The 21,978-nt window shown below is 37.1% G+C and overlaps 1 protein-coding gene across 1 annotated transcript in view; it reads left to right on the forward strand.

The window, feature by feature from the left end:
* Nucleotides 1–21,978, forward strand: part of LOC133531254 (hemicentin-2-like) — a 247,491-nt gene that overhangs the window by 163,692 nt on the left and 61,821 nt on the right. The window contains exons 4-5 of the mRNA XM_061869391.1: nucleotides 9,367–9,575; nucleotides 10,661–10,771. Coding sequence (XP_061725375.1) covers nucleotides 9,367–9,575; nucleotides 10,661–10,771 — 320 coding nt within the window. The remainder of the gene's footprint in view (nucleotides 1–9,366; nucleotides 9,576–10,660; nucleotides 10,772–21,978) is intronic.

Below are 21,978 nucleotides of genomic sequence, written 5' to 3' on the forward strand. Positions count from 1 at the left end.
ACCATGAGTGTAATACCACTAGGGGTACTGAAATAAAGTGATTGCGTCCATTATTATTTGCTTATTACAAGTTTTTATTTAACTTGCCCTGTTAGTAGGTATGTGAGATTGTTAGTGTGGATGAAATCTTTGAGGTTAAATTTGACCCACTTCCCGATTTCCGATTGAGCTGAAAATTTGCATACATATGTAAGTCGGGTGACAATGCAATATTATGGTACCATCGAGCTGATCTGATGATGGAGACAGGAGGTGGCCATAGGAAATCTGTAAAGAAACAACGCAACCTAATTGTGTTTAGGGTTTTTAAAATTGTCTGAGTATTAGTTGCCTGTGGTAAGAAAAGTACAGTCAGCGACAAAAGCTTGTAACAAAAATATTTGTTTGCCAGAAACTTATGTAACAGTATATAGAAGGTATAATCTACGGAAGGTGGAGATAAGGAAATAAAACTCCATGTACCAAACAGTGTCATCAAAAAACCTTAAATAGGTGGCGCTACAATACCTAGAATACTTGAACAAAAAAATCAAATCATAGACAGCGCACTTCACTCCGTCAATAGCGCCTAGGTTCTTAGCTTCTCTAGCGCTACTCTGGAGAGATTTGGAACTATTATTTATAGCTGACAGCTGGACACTTTTGCAACAGTTCTACCATAAGAGATGTCACTCCTCTTAAATCCACACTAAATAGTATAATCACCCACAGTACGTCAAAAATAAAGCTTTATTCATTTATTTCTCCTACTCCTAGTGGGAATTGTGTTTGGATGTAGACTAAATCTATCATTTTATAATCTTATCCGTGTATGTTACTGGCCTGTATCTGTTTTTACACCCAATAAAGAAAAAAAAAAATATTTTCGTTTATTTGGGGCATCAACAGCAATGCAAGTAAAAAATACTAAACTTAAGGATACAACACAGAAAACCAATAAAGTATGTACTAGTCATTTCCTGTTTCCTATAACCGGGCATCGGAGCGCATCGGGCATGTTCGCCGAGGCTAGAACCGACGACTTCTTTGCCATAAGGCGAAAAAGAATTGCCTCAATGCTTGGGAGAGTGCGTGGAAGCAGCAACAGCATGCTAAGGACGTTGGCCGATCGCCTCGACTGCCCGCTCACAAAATACTGGGTGGATGTGGTTATTGGGAGGGACAAATAGGGTAAGACTATTTATCGCTCCCAATACCTACTAGGTTAAGTTTCCTGTAGATATATATTTATTCATAAGACTAACATAGATTTTTAAGAAGCTACTTACCAATTTCTATGGATTATGGTCCGAAATAAACAATTTTTATTTATTTTATTTATTTATTTATAACCTATGATAACCTTTTGGGACATTCAAGCTGCCACTAGCGGCCGCTATGGAGCTCAAAGCCGGTCAAGTATTTTTCATTCGTAGTCTGCCTCCTTCGCACTCATGAAATGTTCGTATACGTGATGGCTTCCCTTTTGCACACTTAAATTATATTTAACTGTAAGCGTCATTCTGGATTTGTGGTGGTAAGGGTAGTAAGGGGAAGGGGTACTAGTTGCAAATAGGTTTTGGGAATCTTGACTAATGAACAGCTTTGAGGCAGTGGAGATGTGATGTCATGCGGTTGTGTAGGTTCTAATATGTCCCCAGCGTTTCAGATAAATTGGATTAAACTTGTCGATCATACGTAGGTCACTAGATAAGTTTTGTAGTAGACAAATGTGAAATAATGTGGTGGCCGATCTCATATATTTTTAAAACTATATTTCCATAAACGATGTTTGGGCGGATAATATTTACTTTATTTTTAAATTTATTTATTAGAAAATAGATTTACACTTTAACCTTTTCAACGCTTTTCCACACGTGTCAAGAAATGCCATGGACGCCAAAAAGTTAACTGGTGAAGAGCGAATATGAAGCTTAACTGACAGTAGGAAAGTCGCTTTGACAACGTCCGCCATAGCCTTTTTAATGGTCATTGGCGTCGCGGGCACGACAGACGATGACCGTTTTAGTGGTCTTTGGCGTTGAAAAGGTTAATATCGTCGGCGTGGGCTAAGGGCGATTTAAGCATATTTTATACAACATTTTCAAAGTAAAGATTTTTTTTTAAGTAAATTTAAAAAGAAAGTAAATGTTTTCCAGCCAATCATTGTCTATGGAAATATAGTTTTAAAAAAGTGATAGGCCGACTGTTTGTTTCATATTTGTCTTTTGCAAAACTTAGCTGTAGACCTCGCGAGCATAGCTTAAAACTGACAAAATGTATGGCTCCGCCATTTTAAGAATATTCCGAAAAGTGAATTACAAAATTTCACAAAAATCGGTTGAGAATTGCAACCTGCGCTTACGCTGAAATGAACGTCTTTGCTAACGCTCGGTAAATTATATACTTATCTACATTATTTGCTTCTGCCCGCGACAATGCCCGCGTGGGATGATAATGATGATCATTGATAAAAGCTATCCTATATCCTTGTTAGAGCCTCAATCTATCTTCATACCAAATTTCATTAAATCGGTTCAGCGGTTTAAGCGTAAAGGGGTAACTGACAAAGTCACTTTGGTATTCGCGGGCTTGGTTTCCGCAACTCGACGTCGTAATTCGCGCCTATTTTGCGTGAAGCAAAGTCACTTTCGCATTTATAAAATTTAGTAGGGATTATCGAAGCGAGAAAGGAGGCATTTGTCGGCTGAGAATACGTTTATGCCATATCCATTTTTGAGCAAAAACGTTTTTAATGATTGTGTGATATTTTTTGTTATTAAGTATAGGAATCATTATCCTATAATAACAAAAAATATGCTATAATTGACTCTAATCCTTTTCTCCTCATCTCTCACAGACCGATGACATCTATTTTGACTCTCTTAGGGCCTCCGCTAGCTGACGCGGATTATCCGGCGTAGTATAACGCTCCGTCTAATAAGAAATTGTATGAACAGTGCTAACTGGCGCGGGCGCGTGCGACGGATTTGGCCTATGAGCAGAGGGCCTACCGCCAACCACGTTCGACGTGTTGCCTCCCTGTCACATTTACGTGCGAAGATACAAGTGCGACAGAGAGGCAACACGTCAAACGTGGTTCGCGGTAGGCCCTCAGGACCCGCGAGCGTGCGCACGCGGCGGGCGTCCGCGTCAGCGGAGGCCCTTAGTTTGTCTCATTTGCGAAGTTTAATCTTTATAATGTAAAGTTTATTACTCTATTATATTTAAATGTTTAGATAGTTATTAGTTCTCTGATCTTTTTCACTGTAGCTATGATATGGTGTTTAATTTGTAACATTTACGCTTACTTGTAAAGCATGCTGTGTACACTTGTTTTGGATCTCGTGCTAGTTTTTAAGGCATAATATACACTTGTAGGCTTCTTATGATATATTTCGGTGAAGGAAAACATTGTGAGAAAACCTGCATACATCTGCGAAGAAATTCAAAGGTGTATGTAAAGTCCCCAATCCGCATTGGGCTAGTGTGGGGACTATAGCCCGAGCCCTCTCGCGCGTGAGAGGAGGCCTGTGCCCAGCAGTGGGACGTATATAGTATTATTATATTGTAAGATATTAATTTAGTACCTAATAAAGTAAAACACTTAAGGTGGTTCGCTTTCCATACAAAAAACAATTGCGTTTCATAAAATCATTACACACTATTACTCCATTAATATATCCGCATTTATCTACTCTCGAATATTCCTTTGCGCTAAATTAATAGAAAAACTTTATTTCATACAGAATTACCTGTAATCAAATTAAAATAGATATAATAAGAAGATAAAATAGATACCTAAGTACTTAAGAATAGGAGAGCACGCGAGTATACAATATTATGTATAGGTGTTCTGCTAATAAAATATTTCAATTTAATTTAAATACGCTAAAGCGACTTTCACAGTGTTCTTCTATTGAGTTTTTCTTATCTAAACAACTTATAAGTTTAGTTAACACAAACGCGAGACTTGACTTAAACTTGTTAAGTTAATGTTTTTAGGAAAACTTTTCACATCATTACAAAATAAGAGACTAGGTTTAAAACAGAGCAGTAATCAAAGTGTACTTGAAAATGAGTAAATTCATTGTATGTAACTGGCTTAAACCCACGGCGTCGAGTCACAGAGAATGAAATATAACAGAGTTACAGATTTAATCAATTTTTCTGTGTGATTTCAATACCTACTTTGGCTGTGTTCACTGGCGGTTATATAAGTAGTATGAAAAAGACCCGTCGTTCAATTTAAAAATAATTATATTAGGAACGCAAACAGTCGCATATACAAATGGATTTGGAGTACAATGTAGTGTACTTAACATACTTGGGGATCATATACAAATACCTATGTATATGATCCAGGTACTTTGGGGATCATATACAAGGACCTGGAGGTTCATTATTAAGTAGGTACATAATAATGAAAAAAACTGTGTAATGAGGCCCTAAAATATTTATTTATTTATTAAAATGCTAACGTACATACTAACAGCAGAAAGAAAATGAAATCATGAGCCATACATAATTTAAATTTACCAGTCTTCAGAGTAAAATCAGTGTCGGAGCTGTTATTGATGAACAGCTCAGCTGAGGGGATGACTCTTCAAGAAAACTCCTGCTTCACGTTTACTTATTTTAATTTCGTATTTTAACAATGATTTAGGTATGTATGAGGCGGTAGTTGAGAGCCGTGTGTGGTTTGCGCGGTGAGTGGTCGCCGCGCTCGTGACGTCATACTCCGCAGTCCTCACCCCTCCGGAACTGGTTTGACCGCTGATGCGTTAACAATAAGTATCTACATATCACATGAACTCTTACAAAATTTAATAGGGCAGAAAAAAACCTGTAAAGAATGTGTGAAATTATATGGAGGGTAAGTAGAAGATTGCTAAATAGGTTTAACATTCATTTCTGTTTTATTATTATCGGAGAAGTTGTAATTTTTTTTACGCTATGCGCACTTTGTTCTTTTTAACCCCCGACCTAAAAAGAGGGGTGTTATATGTTTGACGTCAATGTCTGTGGCGTCCTAGCTCTCAAACGGATGGAACGAGTTCCACGCATTTTTTTATTATGTGAAAGCAAGTTCACTTGCGCTGGTTGGCTATAAGTTTGATAAAAATGTATCCAGTGGCCAGCTCTTTTCCAAGATCTTGTAAGGCATTTTTGGCATAAAATGTTTTTTTTGGCATAATGGCGTATGACCTTGGCACCTTTTAAAAGGCAGTTCTTGCACTCAATACAGTTTTTTGTTATGTGGCAGTTGATGTTAAACACAGGGATCCGAATCGGTTTTCTGCAAAGGACTCGGTTGCGTTTTTAGATAACGACTTCGTATGATTAAATTGCCCAATTAGAAATGAAATAATTAACAAAGAACGAAAAAATACCGTTTTCATTCCCATACAAAAAATACCAGTTTCCGATCCCTGGTTGAATATGGTTGATGTTTCGCTATACGCGGGTAAAGCATATACCCAAGTAGATAGGGTATGGTTGTGTTTAACCAGGGATCGGAAACCGGTTTTTTTGTAAAGCGGTATTTTTTTCCTTAAAACGGAGTAATGGGCGTCCCATGAAGTGGAGGCCCCGTAGGTTCGTCTTCTTCTCTCACTTTCACGGAGCGAAAGCATGAACGAGATGAACGTATGTGCTCGGGACCGCGGATATCATATTTTTGATTTTTAATTTGTTCTTAGTCTTAACAAGAATAAAGTAGGTAATCGATGAGTTCCCTCAAAAATAAAATTGTGCATTTTGAGAAGCAATATTCATAGTTTGTTTTTTTGCCTAATTGTTCCAAATTTTTAAAGGTCTAAAACCTATATTCGATTTTTATTCGAATCAATGACCTCACTAGAAAAAAATCCTCAAGATTAGCAAATTAAATTTTTCGCAGCCGTATTGTCATCTAAAAATGAGGTACGTTTTTTTTAAACTCCGCTCCCTGAACCTAAGGTACTTTAATGCATAATAATCAGAACGGTTCAAAGCTGTTTCTCTGGTGGGTTTAATTCTCTGTGGTCTCGCTACGCCGTAGACGCTCTACGGAGACGCTACGGCGCTACGAGACTCAGTTCCAAACGATAATCACTATATATGAGTACACGATATGTGCGAAGCAAACAGCCTGTATTTAATTACACTACAGTAATGAGGAGTCGTGGGATTTTCAACTTAATTAAAATGTAATGGAGACACAATTTCAGATATGTTAGGAATGTGTTTGTGGATCTAAATAAAATCTACATTTACAAGTCGTTCAGAACCAATTTCTAGGGTTAAAAAAAGGTTTTTTTATACTACCTCAGTGGCAAACAAGCATACGGCCCGCCTGATGGTAAGAAATCTCCGTAGCCTGCGATTCCAGAGGAGTTACATGCGCGTTGCCGACCCTGATACTCCGCACCGTCGTTGAGTTTTGGCAACCTTACTCATTGGCAGGAACACAACACTATGAGTAGGGTCTAGTGTTATTTGGCTGAGGTTTTCTGTAAGGTGGAGGTACCTCCCCAGGTAGGCTCTGTTCTAGATCTGGAATGTCATCCGCTGTGCTGTGCCCTACCACACAAAGCGAGATGACATTCACAGTCCCCATACCTCTTTTTTGGACGTAGTTTAAGGACATACATGGATCCAAGGATAGTTTTGGACTATTTTAAGCTCACCGTCGGGCATTCGACCCACCGGTTAATAATGGCTTATTTTATAACACTTTAAAATTTCTCAAAATTTTTTTTTTAATTTATTTAGGATCACCAACAGACAATACCTACATCAGAGAAAAAATAATCTGTAGCTTACATAACATTAAGGGTAGATGTTTGTCCAATTATAGGTAACCACAGCTTATTCCAGTATCTTAGGATAAACAATATAAGTACAGTAAGACATTTAGACTTAAGCTATTAATAAATAAAATTTAACTAAAATTTAACAAACTTCAAAAGAATACTTAGCAGGAAATTATGTTAATTGAATTCTAGATAGAACCAACAGAACTCTAATACTAGATATCGCCCCTAACTTCGTTTGTAACTGTTTATTATTTGTAAGTCTTAATTCTGGGTCAATTATAACGTTTAAACAGAACATATTTTATATGATCGCTAGGTTCAAACGAAATAAGTTTTAGGCATAAAAATAATTTTTGGGAAAAGCTTTTATCGCTGACTGTACTTTTCTATCCAAGGCATAGTTGCCTGGAGATACACATCGAGATAATTCTAAAAACCCCAAACACAATTAGGTTACATTGTTTTATCACAAAGTTCTTATGGCTACCTCCTGTTTCCATCATCAGATCAGCTCGATGGTACCATAATATTGCATTGTCACCCGACTTACATATGTATGCAAATTTTGAGCTTCATCGGTAACCGGGAAGTGGGTCAAATTTAACTTGCAAGATTTGATCCGTACCTACATACATAGGTACATTGCAAGTTAAATAAAACCTTGTGTAGTAGAAATAATACATGGTATGAACTTTTTATACATTTATTTTATAGAAAAACAAATTAAATGCCACTAATACAACACGCCATGGCCAAAATTAAAATAAACAATTTTTTGTTCTTGAACATAGTTGGGGCGGCCAGAATACACAATTAAAACATAACAATTGCATTAAATTAAATAATTAAATAAGCCTTTAATCCAATTGCATTACATATGCCTTAAAAATAACTAAATTAATTATCATTAATGGGTAAAGGACATAGCTTCCTATAAGAGCGCAGAAATATTTTTCCAGAGCCAGCCATCTTTACCTCTGCCATTCTTACCCTACCATCAGGTCCTGGAATGACCTTTACAATTCTAGCCTATCTTTCACAGGTGCCAATTGAAAGGCTATAAATTCAGCCATAGTTGGCATTTGATCAGGGTCCACACGGTCTAAATGATATGCGCGGTTGGTATATGGATCCAACTTTCTAGTTAAAAGAGATATTAATAGCATAACCCAGTCCTTCATGGGCTGCTGCAAGTTTTTTAGTGTATTTGGGAAATAAAAGTCTTAATATTAGCAGCAGTCCCTTTTTGCATGGAAGGTATATCTAAAATCACAGCAATATGGTTGCTGATTAGGCGTGGTTTAATGTCAAAGCATTTTTTCAGCAAATCCATCGCCTCATGGTATGACTCATTAACAATTGGCAAGTTAACTGTGATGCCTAAGGCATCATCGGTTACATATATTCTTAAGAAGAATAGTTTTTGTACATCAGTGTTGGGTTTTTATCAAATACCGCACAAAAGAGGTCCATAAAAGGTTTGAATTTTGTGAAATCCTTACCACTAAAGTAAGGGATATCTATATTAGGAATCTTAGAGCTTGAAGTCTGTGAATTTTGTGCAAGGTCACTCTGTGGAGTTTTCAAAGCTTTTATGGCCCCATCTAATTGTCCTATTATTTTAAAAATTTGTTTTCTATCACCGAAATGTCTTCACTATCGCTTTCATCTATTGTTAATATATCTAGATTCACCGATTCATATGTTTTAAACGTACTGACAATACTTTCTCTTCTAGCGCACAACTCGCCTTCCGTGGCGGCTTTGCCACTTGCGAAGTCAGTTGCGGAGGCTTCGGCTCGTGTGATCGCTCCCTTAAGCGCACTCCGCTTAGCCTTCAGACGTTTTAGTTGTTGTTCCATTGTAGCTTTCTCCTCTGGAGTCATTTTAAAATAACAATCTAAATTCTATAAATAGCGTAACCTCTTCGACGATGTCATTCGTACGTCAATGTCATTCTGACATTTGTGTCATCCGTCCATAGTTTGACGTTTGCACACTGCTGCCAACATGAAGAACAAAGAGCTGTCACCGAACGTCACTGATTAGATCGCTTAACTTTGAACTGAAGTGGGTACGAGCCGCGGAGCAATGGCTGCCGAATTCTTGAAAGTCGACCCGACCTTTTATTATGCACAAAGTATGGAATATAGCCGTACTTGGTATAACTATTCACAAATTGTTGATTTTCGCCAAGCGATGGTTCACGGGCCGCAACGACACACGGGCGGAGACGAAAATTGTAGATTTCCTGCCAAATAGGATCACGCCCGGCACACGCACTTGCACACGCGAACTGTACAATATAGTCGAAAAACTTCACTTTTTTATTGATTTTACGAAGGACCACAAACCATGTAGTAGAAATAAACATGGTATGAACTTTTTATACATTTATTTTATAGAAAAACAAATTAAATGCCACTAGTACAACACGCCATGGCCGTGTTCGTCTAAGAAGGAAGTTAGAGAAATAAAGTGTTGCCAGGCAATATGTTTGGCCATAGACAAAATTAAAATAAACAATTTTTTGTTCTTGAACACCTTGTAAAAACAATATATTATAATCCCCCTTTTTTGTCCCCAGTTTCGACGTCCGCGGCCGCAGTTTCAACAAGGCCCTCCACTGGTCCGACCCCCTGGCTTTTGGTCGCCGGGCCTACTTCGTGACTATGTCTCGACCAGCATCACTGGTCGTTGACGCGGTGCAGCTGGACGACGAGGGTGTATATCGGTGTCGAGTCGACTTTAAGAACTCGCCGACGAGGAACTTTCAGATTCGACTCACCGTCGTTGGTAAGTCCTTCTTATCTGTACGGAGCCTCCTTGTTTATAACGCTGTGCTAAGATTGCCTCTGCACTGACGCGGAGATGGGTGGAGAAGAGATATGTGTATTAAAACCACAGCTCTTGATTGTCCTCCCATCTCCGGCTGGAAAGGCGTTCTTAAAGGTCAAATTTTTGGCAACTTTATCCTAATAATTAATACAGGTTATACCAAAGCGAATGCCATTGGACCCTCCAACCCTGCGGAATAATCTTGTTTCATCACGATGTTTTGCTCCACCAAAGAGCAACTGGTAATTATCGTATGATAGATATTTCTTGCTAAAGTTGGAAGTATCAACAAGAACTTCCACTGGTCCGACCCCCTGGCGTTCAGTCGCCGGGCCTACTTTGTGACCATGTCTCGACCAGCATTACTAGTCGTCGACGCGGTGCAGCTGGACGACGAGGGTACATATCCCAAAAAGGTCCGCTTATTAGCAACATAATCATCATCTTATAACCCTTTGATCGCCCACTGTTGAGCATAGGCCTCTTCTAGTACGCCACTTGTCCCGATCCTGAGCTAATCTCATCCAGAAGTGACCCGCAATCTATCGAATGTCGTCCACCCAGCAATCCAACCGACGCCCGGCGCACCTTTCATCCGAAAGCGTCCACCATTCTGTTAACATTTTGGGTCTACCTGGCATCACTCTGGTAAATAAGTTGGCAAACAAGCATACGACCCGCCTGATGGTAAGCAGTCTCCGTACCTATGTACTCCTGCAACTCCAGAGGAGTTATATGCGCGTTGCTGACTCTAACACTCCGTACCCTCGTTGAGCTGTGGCAACCTTTACTCACCGACAGGAACACAACACTATGAGTAAGGTCTAGTGTTATTTGGCTGCGGTTTTCTGTAAGGTGGAGGTACTTCCCCTGCATACATAAAGCGAAATAACATTCACAATTTCAACAAGAGCTTTTATGGCCTGTGTATCCTCCTGACGACCACCGTCCTACCCGTAGTACAGAGTTAAATTTACGCTGGCAAATTTTGAAGCCCAGTCGTCAGGACAGTTTGTATATCATAATTGTTTCTGTTGTTCCAGTGCCTCCACATAAGCTGCTGCTGTACGACGAGCAGGGCCGCGACGTCGCCGGTGTGGTCGGCCCCTTAGAAGAGGGCGGAAACTTCACGCTTCTCTGCGAGCTTAGAGGGGGTGAGTAGAAACGTATAAATGTTTCAGCCATTTGGTTAAATTAGCCAGATTATTATATGTCTAGTCCGTTCATTAAACGCCGGCCCCCAATTGAATGCCTCGACCGATAGTTGAACATGAATCACTCAACGTTTAACAACTTTGCGTATTGAAAGTCAGACCTTTAGACATAACTGATTCTTTTAGGCAAGTGATTCAAATTTAATATAAAAACTTAAATTATATACGTCAGTAAATAATAAATAAATTTTAATTCAAATAACCTATTATAACCAAACATCATATATTCATCTATTTCCAATTTCACTAAAAGACAGCATGACGTCGTTCAGGCATTTGATTAAGGCGCCCACTGGACGATATCGGCCTGTCAGTTATTCGCGATTGTCAGATTTTTCGAATACATGACAGGCCGATATCTTCCGGCGAACTGGTAACCAGTGGCCCCTTTAGTTGTAATTTGCCTCGTATATCATTAAAAAAGCCGTCTATAATGCATAAATAGCAATTGAATGTATTTGTTTTAATTGAATTTATACCGCAAAGTTCTAGAATTAATTAAATAGTCATACGAAGCTCTATCAAGAAACTACTTAGAACAGTATGTAAATAGTTTCAAACACTTCGTCCTTGTAAACTACACTGTATTATATCTAACTATACTCATTTCGTACTAAACAGTCAAACAATTAACATAACTAATTACTTGAGCGTGTTTTAACAGCAAAACAAACACGATAGTTCTATCTCCTTCCATTAAACAATGAAAGTGACACGGAACCTTACCGTAATTAATTTCGGAAACAGTGTTGAATAATAAATGAACTAAGCGTAGTGCCACTGTAAGTATAGTGTGCTTGGATAGACCAACAAGTGTGGACGCGACCTGTGGTCACGTTGAAAGCGAACGCAGCCAACGCGCACGAATGAGGGTAAACCGACCGCGGACTACACAACGCCGACACCCACCCGCTATCTTCAGCTACCGGGGAACAAGATGCATTTAGGTATAGTCTGTCCGTTTTTCTAAAATCAAGTACGCCATAGTAAATGTATGGCGAACTTGATCTTAGAAATCGGACAGGCTATAACTGCGTCGAAATATCGGGAGCTATGGTTTCATATGGGCAAAATAATATCATTGATGTACGGTTACACGTATAGGCGATTACTTATAGATAATTAGATGTACTTAGTAATTAATGCAAAATAATCATTTATGAAAAATACATGCGAAACTATGTTAGAGTCAGGCCAAGGTACCTAAGTTGGCAGCGCGTTTGACAGCCCAGAGAGTGCAAGTGTTATTTTAAACGTCAAACCTGTATGAAATTATGACGTTTACTTAACTTTGAAATTATCGGAAAAACTGTTTAAAAAATGACGTTTTTAAAAGGTAAATTATTCATCCATATACATTAGTAAAACTAAACGCCATTTGATAAAGTAGAACTGTAAATTTAGACCATAAAAAGATAGAATGTTAGACTGTTTTGTGAAATCGTTTCTTTTTTTCGCAAAATCAACACCTACGAGTATACTTCAATTCGGAATTCGGGATACGAGTATAATGCTCGAATCAAACCCCATCCGTCAGCCCGACAGGCGCACAAAGGCGCACTCTGTCGGCAAATAACCGGCAAACTATTAGCGTTACAAATTACGTTTGTGTATGGACCATTTTTCTCGCTGACAGCTTCTTCCAGTGTTCTTCCATTGATATTATAAATGTGTAAGTTTGTATAGTTGGATATTTGGACTGTTGAGCAATCACGCTAAAATTTCACGAATTTATATAAAGTTTGTCATACAGATGTGACATCCTAGAATAGGATAAATTATATCTGAGAACATAATTACGAAACCTTAAATACTTACATCTATAAAAACTATTAAATGTTTTAAATAGCCATGTAAGAAACACCACGCTGCGCTCAAAAACGTGCAATGTGCATTGCTGACGTAGGCGAGAAAACCGCTAGGCTATAAATAATTTTTAATTAAAAAAAAACCGCCTTCAAAAAATATCCAATAAAGAAAATAGTAACTATATACACAGTAAGATAAAACACTAAAAAGGTTAGAAATAATAAAGCTTTTTCTGTATTATAAATCCAAAGTTCGTTAAAGAACCCCTTTACAAAATATATTATTTACTTACAAATCAATAATAATAAACAATATTTGGAGTCGGTGCCAGCAACGATATAATGGGATTAAGATTTTGTTAACATACCTACATTATCTACTAATTTCTAAGTTATTGAATTGAAAACGACATTTAAGTTTCACTAGTTATTTTTATATCGTTGCTGGCACCGACTCCAAATATTGTTTATTATTATTGATTTGTAAGTAAATAATATATTTTGTAAAGGGGTTCTTTAACGAACTTTGGATTTATAATACAGAAAAAGCTTTATTATTTCTAACCTTTTTAGTGTTTTATCTTACTGTGTATATAGTTACTATTTTCTTTATTGGATATTTTTTGAAGGCGGTTTTTTTTTTAATTAAAAATTATTTATTTTTTGCTTTTTAGTGATGTAAATATATATAGCCATCATGATGTGGTGTGCACCATTTGCAATAAAATGATATATCCTCAGCAGCGTACGAGACTAGTAACTACAAATCTAGACAATTTACTTCGTGCTGTTTTAATCGCTTTAGGTAATATCGTGACCTGTACTCGTTGTTCAAATCATATTAAAAACGAAAAATTCCTGCTGAGGCAAACTGGAACCAAATGACCGTTTCATATATTGCTGAATTATATTGTTTAACTTAGTTTTAGCATTAGACACTTGGAGACCTTATACATCACTAAATTTTTAATTTTATTTTGTACCGTAAAACTACACAACTATAGTCCGGATTAGTCGGATTTCAAGTTTGAGATTGTCCCTCTCGTTCATAAAATGACATATAAAAACCCCGTTTATGTTTTTAGATAAAGTAAGTCGTGTCAAATTAATATATATGAGTGAAAATAAAAAATATGATTAATATAATTAATTTTTTATTTAATTAAAATTGGACCATTGTTGTATGTTATGTGGCCAACTATAGGCCAGATTATTATTCGTACTGAAAACGCGTATTATGGTACATTAGGACTATATTTGAGAGATTTATTTTAACATCGTGGTTTAGATACATCAAAAAACACAATTAAAGTGAGATCAGGTTTTAATTAATCAAATTATTAATATATAATTATTAAAATAAGCGACGTTCTTTATAATTAACTCTCAACTATTATATTAAAAATCAACCATTAGTAGGTATTGAGGAACATATTTTTTTTTTTTGGTTTTCCCCATTTAGAGTCAAGTTCCGGTACACGGAACAATGCCCGCTTAGTGCCTAGTTTTGTCGGGGCCTTTATTGCGGAGATAATCTTGTCCATTGGATAGTATATACAGTCCTGTTTCTCAGGCCATTTCCAAGACAGTCCACAACGTGTCAAACAGTTTACATACGCCCCATCACTATCGATTGTTTTGACTTGTCCCGGCCACTGTTTTGGGAACCCGGGCACACTGGCTTGGGAATAAACTGCGTAGAATGTAGCGTATCAGCTGTATCTGGAATATCAGCTGCAGGTTCATCTGCGAACTCGTTCGAGAGATCCATGGACGAGTCTGAAGCATACGGAATTTCGATGTCGTCATCGCTTTCTGAGGAAGAATCAACCGTTTTTTTGTAACTTTTCGTTTGATGTTTGATTTCAATTGCATGTTGGACAAATGCAGCTTCTTCGGCATCTGAAAAAATACGCAGACGGCCCGGTTCTCTAACTTTGTTCATTCGAAGAGCTTTTAATTTCAAAATTATCGAGCTTCTAGGGATTTTATATTTTTTGGCAGCTTTGCGTTGAGTTAGGGTTTTATTTGTGATGTCCGTAAGGCAATGTTCCATTTGCCTTTCACTATAACACTTGTATGCCCGCCCCCCAACTTTTCTTCTCATTAATTTGTCCCGTGACATCATTTTCTACAACAAAAATAAGTTCGGTTTAAATTATGGTCCATGAAAAAATTAGGACTATAGTTGAGACCCGAGGGTAAGAGAACAATAAAAAAAAAATATTTTCTTAAATCAGTACATTTCTACAGCAAATGAAACTTTAATCTAATGCAAGAATCATTACCTTCCATATAAATCCAACTCTGAGTAGCTGACTTCACTTTAACTAGTATTTTTGAATAAAAGTTTACGGAGTTCTTTCAAACACGTTCCGATCGGTATTTCTTTGATGCGACAGACTAAGTTGAAAAAGTGCGCCACCTAACGGTCAAATGCTTCACTCGGCAGTACGAACATTAATAAACGAAAAAATATTCAAATAATAAACTAGATGTCACTACTAGTTGCCATCGAGTTGGTTTTGTTTGACATATTAGCTGGACCACAGTTGGGGCCCCGCACTATAGTTGTGTAGTTTTACGGTATTTAATTTGATTGTGTATACCTATATTTTTAATGATTCTGACACTTAGAGACCTTTACATCTCTAAGTAAATTTAAGTTAATTTAAGCTAGTAATTTTGTGTAGCTATTGCGTCTTTTGACAGAATTAACGTTTGGCAGAAACACCTTACGCAGAGTATGCTTTGGCATAAATCAATTCGCAGATTTTTATAATATCGAATCTTATATTGCCATAATGTTAATGAGCATAACTGTCTTCTAAACGAATAGTACTTTCGCAGATACTTTTTTTACATAATATTTAGGCGGCATAAAGTTGTCATGCCGCCTAAATTGGTTTATTGAAGGCGCTAGGTGCTAATTTGAAATTAAAATAAAAAGATTACAATTGTTATTCTTTATTTATCATAAATCCATTATTATTATTATTATTGTTTTATTTATAATTCTCCCTATTTCTTTTTGATAGCGAGTCGGGTGTGTTGGGAACGCAAGATACCTAACACTCCTCCTCGCTTCGCTCGTCGTCGTACCTAACGGTGACTCTGGGACTGTATTTATTTTTTGATAGCGAGTCGGGTGTGTTGAGAGCGCAGGATACCTAACACTCCTCCTCGCTTCGCTCGTCGTCGTACCTAACGGTGACTCTGGGGCTGCATTTCTTTTTTGATAGCGAGTCGGGTGTGTTGGGGACGCAATATACCTAACACTCCTCCTCGCTACGCTCGTCGTCGTACCTAACGGTGACTCTGGGACTGTATTACCTTTTTGATAGCGTCGGGTGTGTTGGGGACGTAAGATACCTATCAATCCTATTATGCCTACTTAGCAGAAAATAATTATGCAATTATAATAGTATGCTATAGGATTATTATGGTATCTAAAATGATGCTAAACCAAAGTCGGCCAAAGTAATGTTCTACGAAACAATGTGCTGCAAAATGTGTCGTATGCGTGGTATTAATAATTCCAACTATACCTTTATGCAAAATTATCATTTGACCGAAAGTGTTTCTGCGAAACATGTTATGCCAAGTGTGTTTCTGACCAATATTGTTCTGCCACATGAGGGTAACCCTAATTGTTAATGTGCTTGTTTTTGTTTGTATGTAAATTCCATGTTGACGTGTAAAAGTGCCCTTGTGGCCTATTTGCTGAATAAATGTTGAAGTTGAAGAAGTTGAATGTTGCCTATTATTTTATGCTGGGCTGTAACAGTACATAAACCACAGGGTATAACCCTCGATAAAGCTGTTATAGATTTAGGAAAAAATAATTTTGCTAAGGGACAAGTATATGTAGCTCTCAGCAGAGTAAAAACTGGAAGGAATAGCTCTATCTGATTTAGAACCCACTAAACTGTTAACTAAACCCCACGATGAACGGGCATTAGCAGAAATGCAACGGTTGAGAAATCTCATTACTGACTAAAGGTAGACAGGTACCTATCCATTAGGCCAAGAAAGCGGTTTGCTAGTATTGACAAGGTTTCCCGTGTAATCATCATCATTAAAGTAAACGTATTGTTGCAACAACGGAAGCCATCTACCCCCTATCTCTTTACCGTTAAGGAATTGTATCTTCCATCATCAGCTCTGCAACGAGATGATGACTACCAGGCGCAAATACCTAAATAGCTTTACGAAGTATATGAAAAACGTTAAAATTGCCTATAAAATTTTAAGAATACCACCAATTTCTCAAGGATACCATCATCAGATCCTGACCTGATGACTATGGGACCACCTGGGAAGTATACCCTATCAAACAAAAAAAGAATTTTGCAAATCGGTCCAGGCGTCTTTGAGTAATCGGTGAACATACATAAAAAAAAAAAAAAAAAAAAAATCCGACGAATTGAGAACCTCCTCCTTTTTTTGAAGTCGGTTAAAAATACCTTTGGTAAGTTCGTTTTATCTTCAATTTTACCTAACACTTAGCTGGCCACTTAACGTTGATAAATCTAATAGGGAACGTGCATGAACTGTAGGAGGCAGCACAGGAGCCGTCAGATTTTTGGCGCCAGGCGTAAATGTGATGTTTATTGTTCCGATGTAGCCCACAAGATGGCACAAGATGGATGGATGGATGGATATACAAGAAAACACGTGACGTGTAAATGTACATGTTTGTGGTTCCGATTCAGGCCACAAGATGGCAGACCCTCCAACGCGCACGGTCCCTATAGGTACAAATTGTCAATGTCAGGCTAGCTTTAGTTAATTTTTACAGTTTTCCCGCCGAACTATAACATTTAAGATAATCAATTGTTTATTTATTTATTATTTTATTTTCAACTTGCACATGAAAAAGAGTACAACAGGCGGACTTAATGGCAATAGGCATTCTCTACCAGTCAACCATAAGGCAAAACAGAAAAACTTCAAGGTGGGTGCAGTGAGAATTAAACAAAAAACCGTACTTTTGAGCGAAATAAAATTTCTAAATAAATACTATAGTACGTTTAATTATACCTTATGACTATGAGTACACTAATATATACATATATATGGATATACCTACAAGGATTAATACATATACATATACACATGACAGAAAGTGTAAAATATCTTGTCAGTCGAATACACATGATGATTAAATCTAGATATAATTATAATTATTTTTTTGTTCCGTAAATTAAAACAAAAAAAAATGAAAAGTTTTCTTAATTTCTATTTAAAGTTGTTTTAATGTCAAGTACCAACTCTTTAAATATCGGTAACTATTTTGTTAACAACTTATATAACTCACGTAACTCATTTTTGCAAAATAACCCGCATATTCAGCTTATTTACAGCACCCAAGATGATCCGTCTGCATTAAGTTAAATTGTTTAATGGTGCGGCTCGGTTCCATACTTTTTCATTTGTGGCGTTGTCGCTCTTTTTGCAAAGGTTATTTGGGTGTGGTCTCAGTTCAAGCGACACAAATAACATTTTAAATGTAATCATTGAATCTGAAGTCCTGCCATAAATGTTGCACGCGTAAATCAGCGAAACATATTGTAAACGAAATTCACAATTATTTTCTATGTATTTGTATATAGGGAGCGTACATGAACTGTAGGAGGCAGCACAGGAGCCGTCAGATTTTTGGCGCGAGGCGTAAAATCTGATGTTTATTGTTCCGATGTAGCCCACAAGATGGCAGAACCTACTATGCACAAGAAAACACGTGACGTGTAAATGTACATGTATATGGTTCCGATTCAGGCCACAAGATGGCACTGGCAGACCCTCCAACGCGCACAGTCCCTATATCGTTGTCTGAGTACCCACAACACAAGCCTTCTTGGCTTACCGTGAGACTTAGGGCTGATTTAGACGGCACGCGAACTGGCAGGCGATTTTAATTACATTGCGGACTATTGAGCTTACAACCAATTCGGCGACCGATCAAATACCGCAATGTAATAAAACTCGCATGCGAGTTCTCGCACCGTCTAAATGAGCTATTAGTAAATTTTTGTAAGATATTATATTTAATTTGATTAATGAAAGAAACTTACTTTTCAATTTGCTTATAAAAACAGTCAAAGAATTTAAATTTAGTACCATTTCGTACCTTGTCATACAGTAAACGTACAAAATTATGACGTGTCAAAAAAAAGAATAAAAAAAACTCGTTCCACCTTTTCAAATCTTGAAGTCGGTTAAAAATATGGTACTTTAAAGTTAAATGGGGACATGTATTGCCATAAATGGTATGAAAAAATAAAGGACAACAAACAACAAAGACAAACAAAAGCGCATATGGGTCACTTGCACCATCCCACTAACCCAGGGTTAACCAATTAAACCTGAAGTTACCATGGTTACCTGTACGATTAAACACTGGGTTAACGGTTTAACCCGTTAACCCCGGGTTAGTAGGATGGTACAAGTGGTGCCAAGAAGCCTACTCTCAGCGATAGGCCGATTTACAGACCTTTAACAATAAAATTAAAATATCTGACAGTCTAAACGAAATATACTACAATAATAATACATGTCTAAAAAAAATGCAATGATTTAACAGTTGACTAAATAATTTCAAATACTACTACTACTAATCTACCCTTCAAAATAATATTCCGCTATAGGGAGCGTGCATGAACTGTAGGAGGCAGCACAGGAGCCGTCAGATTTTTGGCGCGAGGCGTAAATGTGATGTTTATTGTTCCAATGTAGCCCACAAGATGGCAGAACCTACTATGCACAAGAAAACACGTGACGTGTAAATGTACATGTTTATGGTTCCGATCCAGGCCACAAGATGGCAGACTCTCCAACGCGCACGGTCCCTATATAGGTCTTTATGAGCATGTCAAATAGAGGCCTCACCCTATAGCTGTCACGGGGACCAGAGAAAGTAGGAAATTCATTTTCGCTGCCACCTATTACTTATTTAATCCAACCTCCAGACTTGTTCATGCTGGTACCGCAACTTGAATATAATTTGATAAAGTGATCTGCCATTTTAAATTCATGTTGCTGGATAAATTAAGGAATTAAAACGTCATTTGAAGTAAATATGAAATACATATATACAATCAATCAATCAATCAATCATTTATTTATTTCTTTGAATGCGGTACAATAGTATGATATAATAAAACAATTTCTGCACATCCTGCCTGAATAGGCATATAAATAATAAGTATTGCGTAAAACTGCATGCAGGTAATAATAAAATAAAATTAAAATTAACAATGTAAAAACATAAATCATAGCGTTGTAATAACAAAATATCATTCCATAAAAGTACCTATACATACATGTATTCAGTTATTTCTGTTATTAATAAAATACCTATTTATTTCACTGATCTTAGCCAAATGTCATTTAATTTGTAAAGGCTGGTCATCTATAAAATTATTCTTGCAACATTTTATCCATTTGTATAAGTAATAGAAATTATAGAAAAGAATAAGTTTTTGGCAAAAAAATCATTTTTGGTGCAAGCTTTTAATGCTGACTGTACTTTTCTTTCCACAGGCAACTAATACTCATCGAGACAATTCTAAATACCCCAAACACAATTAGGTTGCGTTGTTTTATCACAGAGTTCCTATGGCCACCTCCTGTCTCCATCATCAGATAATCTCGATGGTACCATAATATTGCATTGTCACCCGACTTACATATGTATGCAGATTTTCAGCTTCATCGGAAATCGGGAAGTGGGTCAAATTTAACTTACAAGATTTGATTACAAACAGACAACGGTCAGGTTAGGTTAGGTTAGTAAATAAAAGCTTGTAATAAAGGCTTGGAACTAAGAATTTTCATTGACATGTCCAAATTTTTTTCTTCTTCAGTCGGTCCCTTAAAGCTGAGGACCGTGACATCATGCTTCTGTTGAAGACCAAGTTCCTCCATAGGTTTCTATTCCTCACCAAGCGGATGGTCTCGTACAATTTTAATTGCATAGGTCATATATTTTACAGAAAACGATTTTACCTACAATGATAATTCAGAAATAGAAAGTGTATTATTAGTATTATTTCGACATTAAAGTGAAATTAAAAATGAGTCTCTTGAGAATAAAAAGAAAAGTAATGGTAATCTCAATAAATACACGCAAATCAGTTTAAAGCCGGTTTCACAATGCCCAAGTAAAGTCCTTGATAAGCTACTTGCCACTTATCTGACGAATAAAGTCAACGTTGGCGTTTCACAATCTTCAAATAAGCTTAACTGGGGGCCGATTTTTGAATTTCGACCACTCGATTTCCTGTATTTTGTTCAACAATATCTCCATTACTAGGCATTTAAATTCTCCTATTGGAATTGAAAACGAGTGGTCAATACCACTCGATTCCCAATTTCTATCGCTCGTATTTCAAAAATAGCATTTCTCCGTTTTCTACAGATTTTCGAGTGACGAAATCGAGCGCTCGAAATTCAAAAATCGGTCCGCTGGTAGAAAAAGTGCTAAGTTTGCACGAAGTTTTTTTAAATTATTAATTATTTATTAATTAATTAACTAGTTTTTTATTAATTATTTGCTATCCGATACTTTACTTGGACATTGTGAGACAGGACCTTACTCTTTTCAATTCTGGATATGACTGTAGGCAGCACAAAAAAACCCGTACACCGAGATAAAGACTTAATTTATAAAACCTACATTTTCATCCGCTTCCAACAGCCAACGATATTCCCCGCCGTAATCAATCTAAGTTGATACGCCTACACCGTCTACACTTCAAACTCGATGAAATACTCTCGATCTCTTCAAAATTTTACGTAAAGACAAATCGTATCGATGCCAATAAAGTTGTCGACGATATTCAACGATTTTGCCATGTACAAACATTCTGAAGTTTTCAGGTACTTCGGGACACAATTTCAACAATATAAAGACTAATATAGAAGTAAGAATTTTCATCGAGTGTTTTATGCGGTACCAAAAATAATGAAACAACTCAACTAACATGAGTTTTAGATACCTATTTGTAGTTTAGGTATGTTTGCTTCTGTGGGCTTTTTTGTTATCATAAAAAAAGGAAGCTCTTATAATTAGGTAGGTATTAAAATTTGCTTTATATAAGTACAAAATTACATACTAATGAGTTCATGATTATTATTATTATTATTATTTATACTACGTCGGTGGCAAACAAGCATATGGCCCGCCTGATGGTAAGCAGTATCCGTAGCCTATGTACGCCTGCAACTCCAGAGGAGTTACATGCGCGTTGCCGACCCTAATCCCCTCCCGCCCCTCGTTGAGCTCTGGCAACCTTACTCACCGGCAGGAACACAACACTATGAATAGGGTCTAGT

Source organism: Cydia pomonella, chromosome 2 (assembly GCF_033807575.1).
Source record: "Cydia pomonella isolate Wapato2018A chromosome 2, ilCydPomo1, whole genome shotgun sequence".
Taxonomy (NCBI): domain Eukaryota; kingdom Metazoa; phylum Arthropoda; class Insecta; order Lepidoptera; family Tortricidae; genus Cydia; species Cydia pomonella.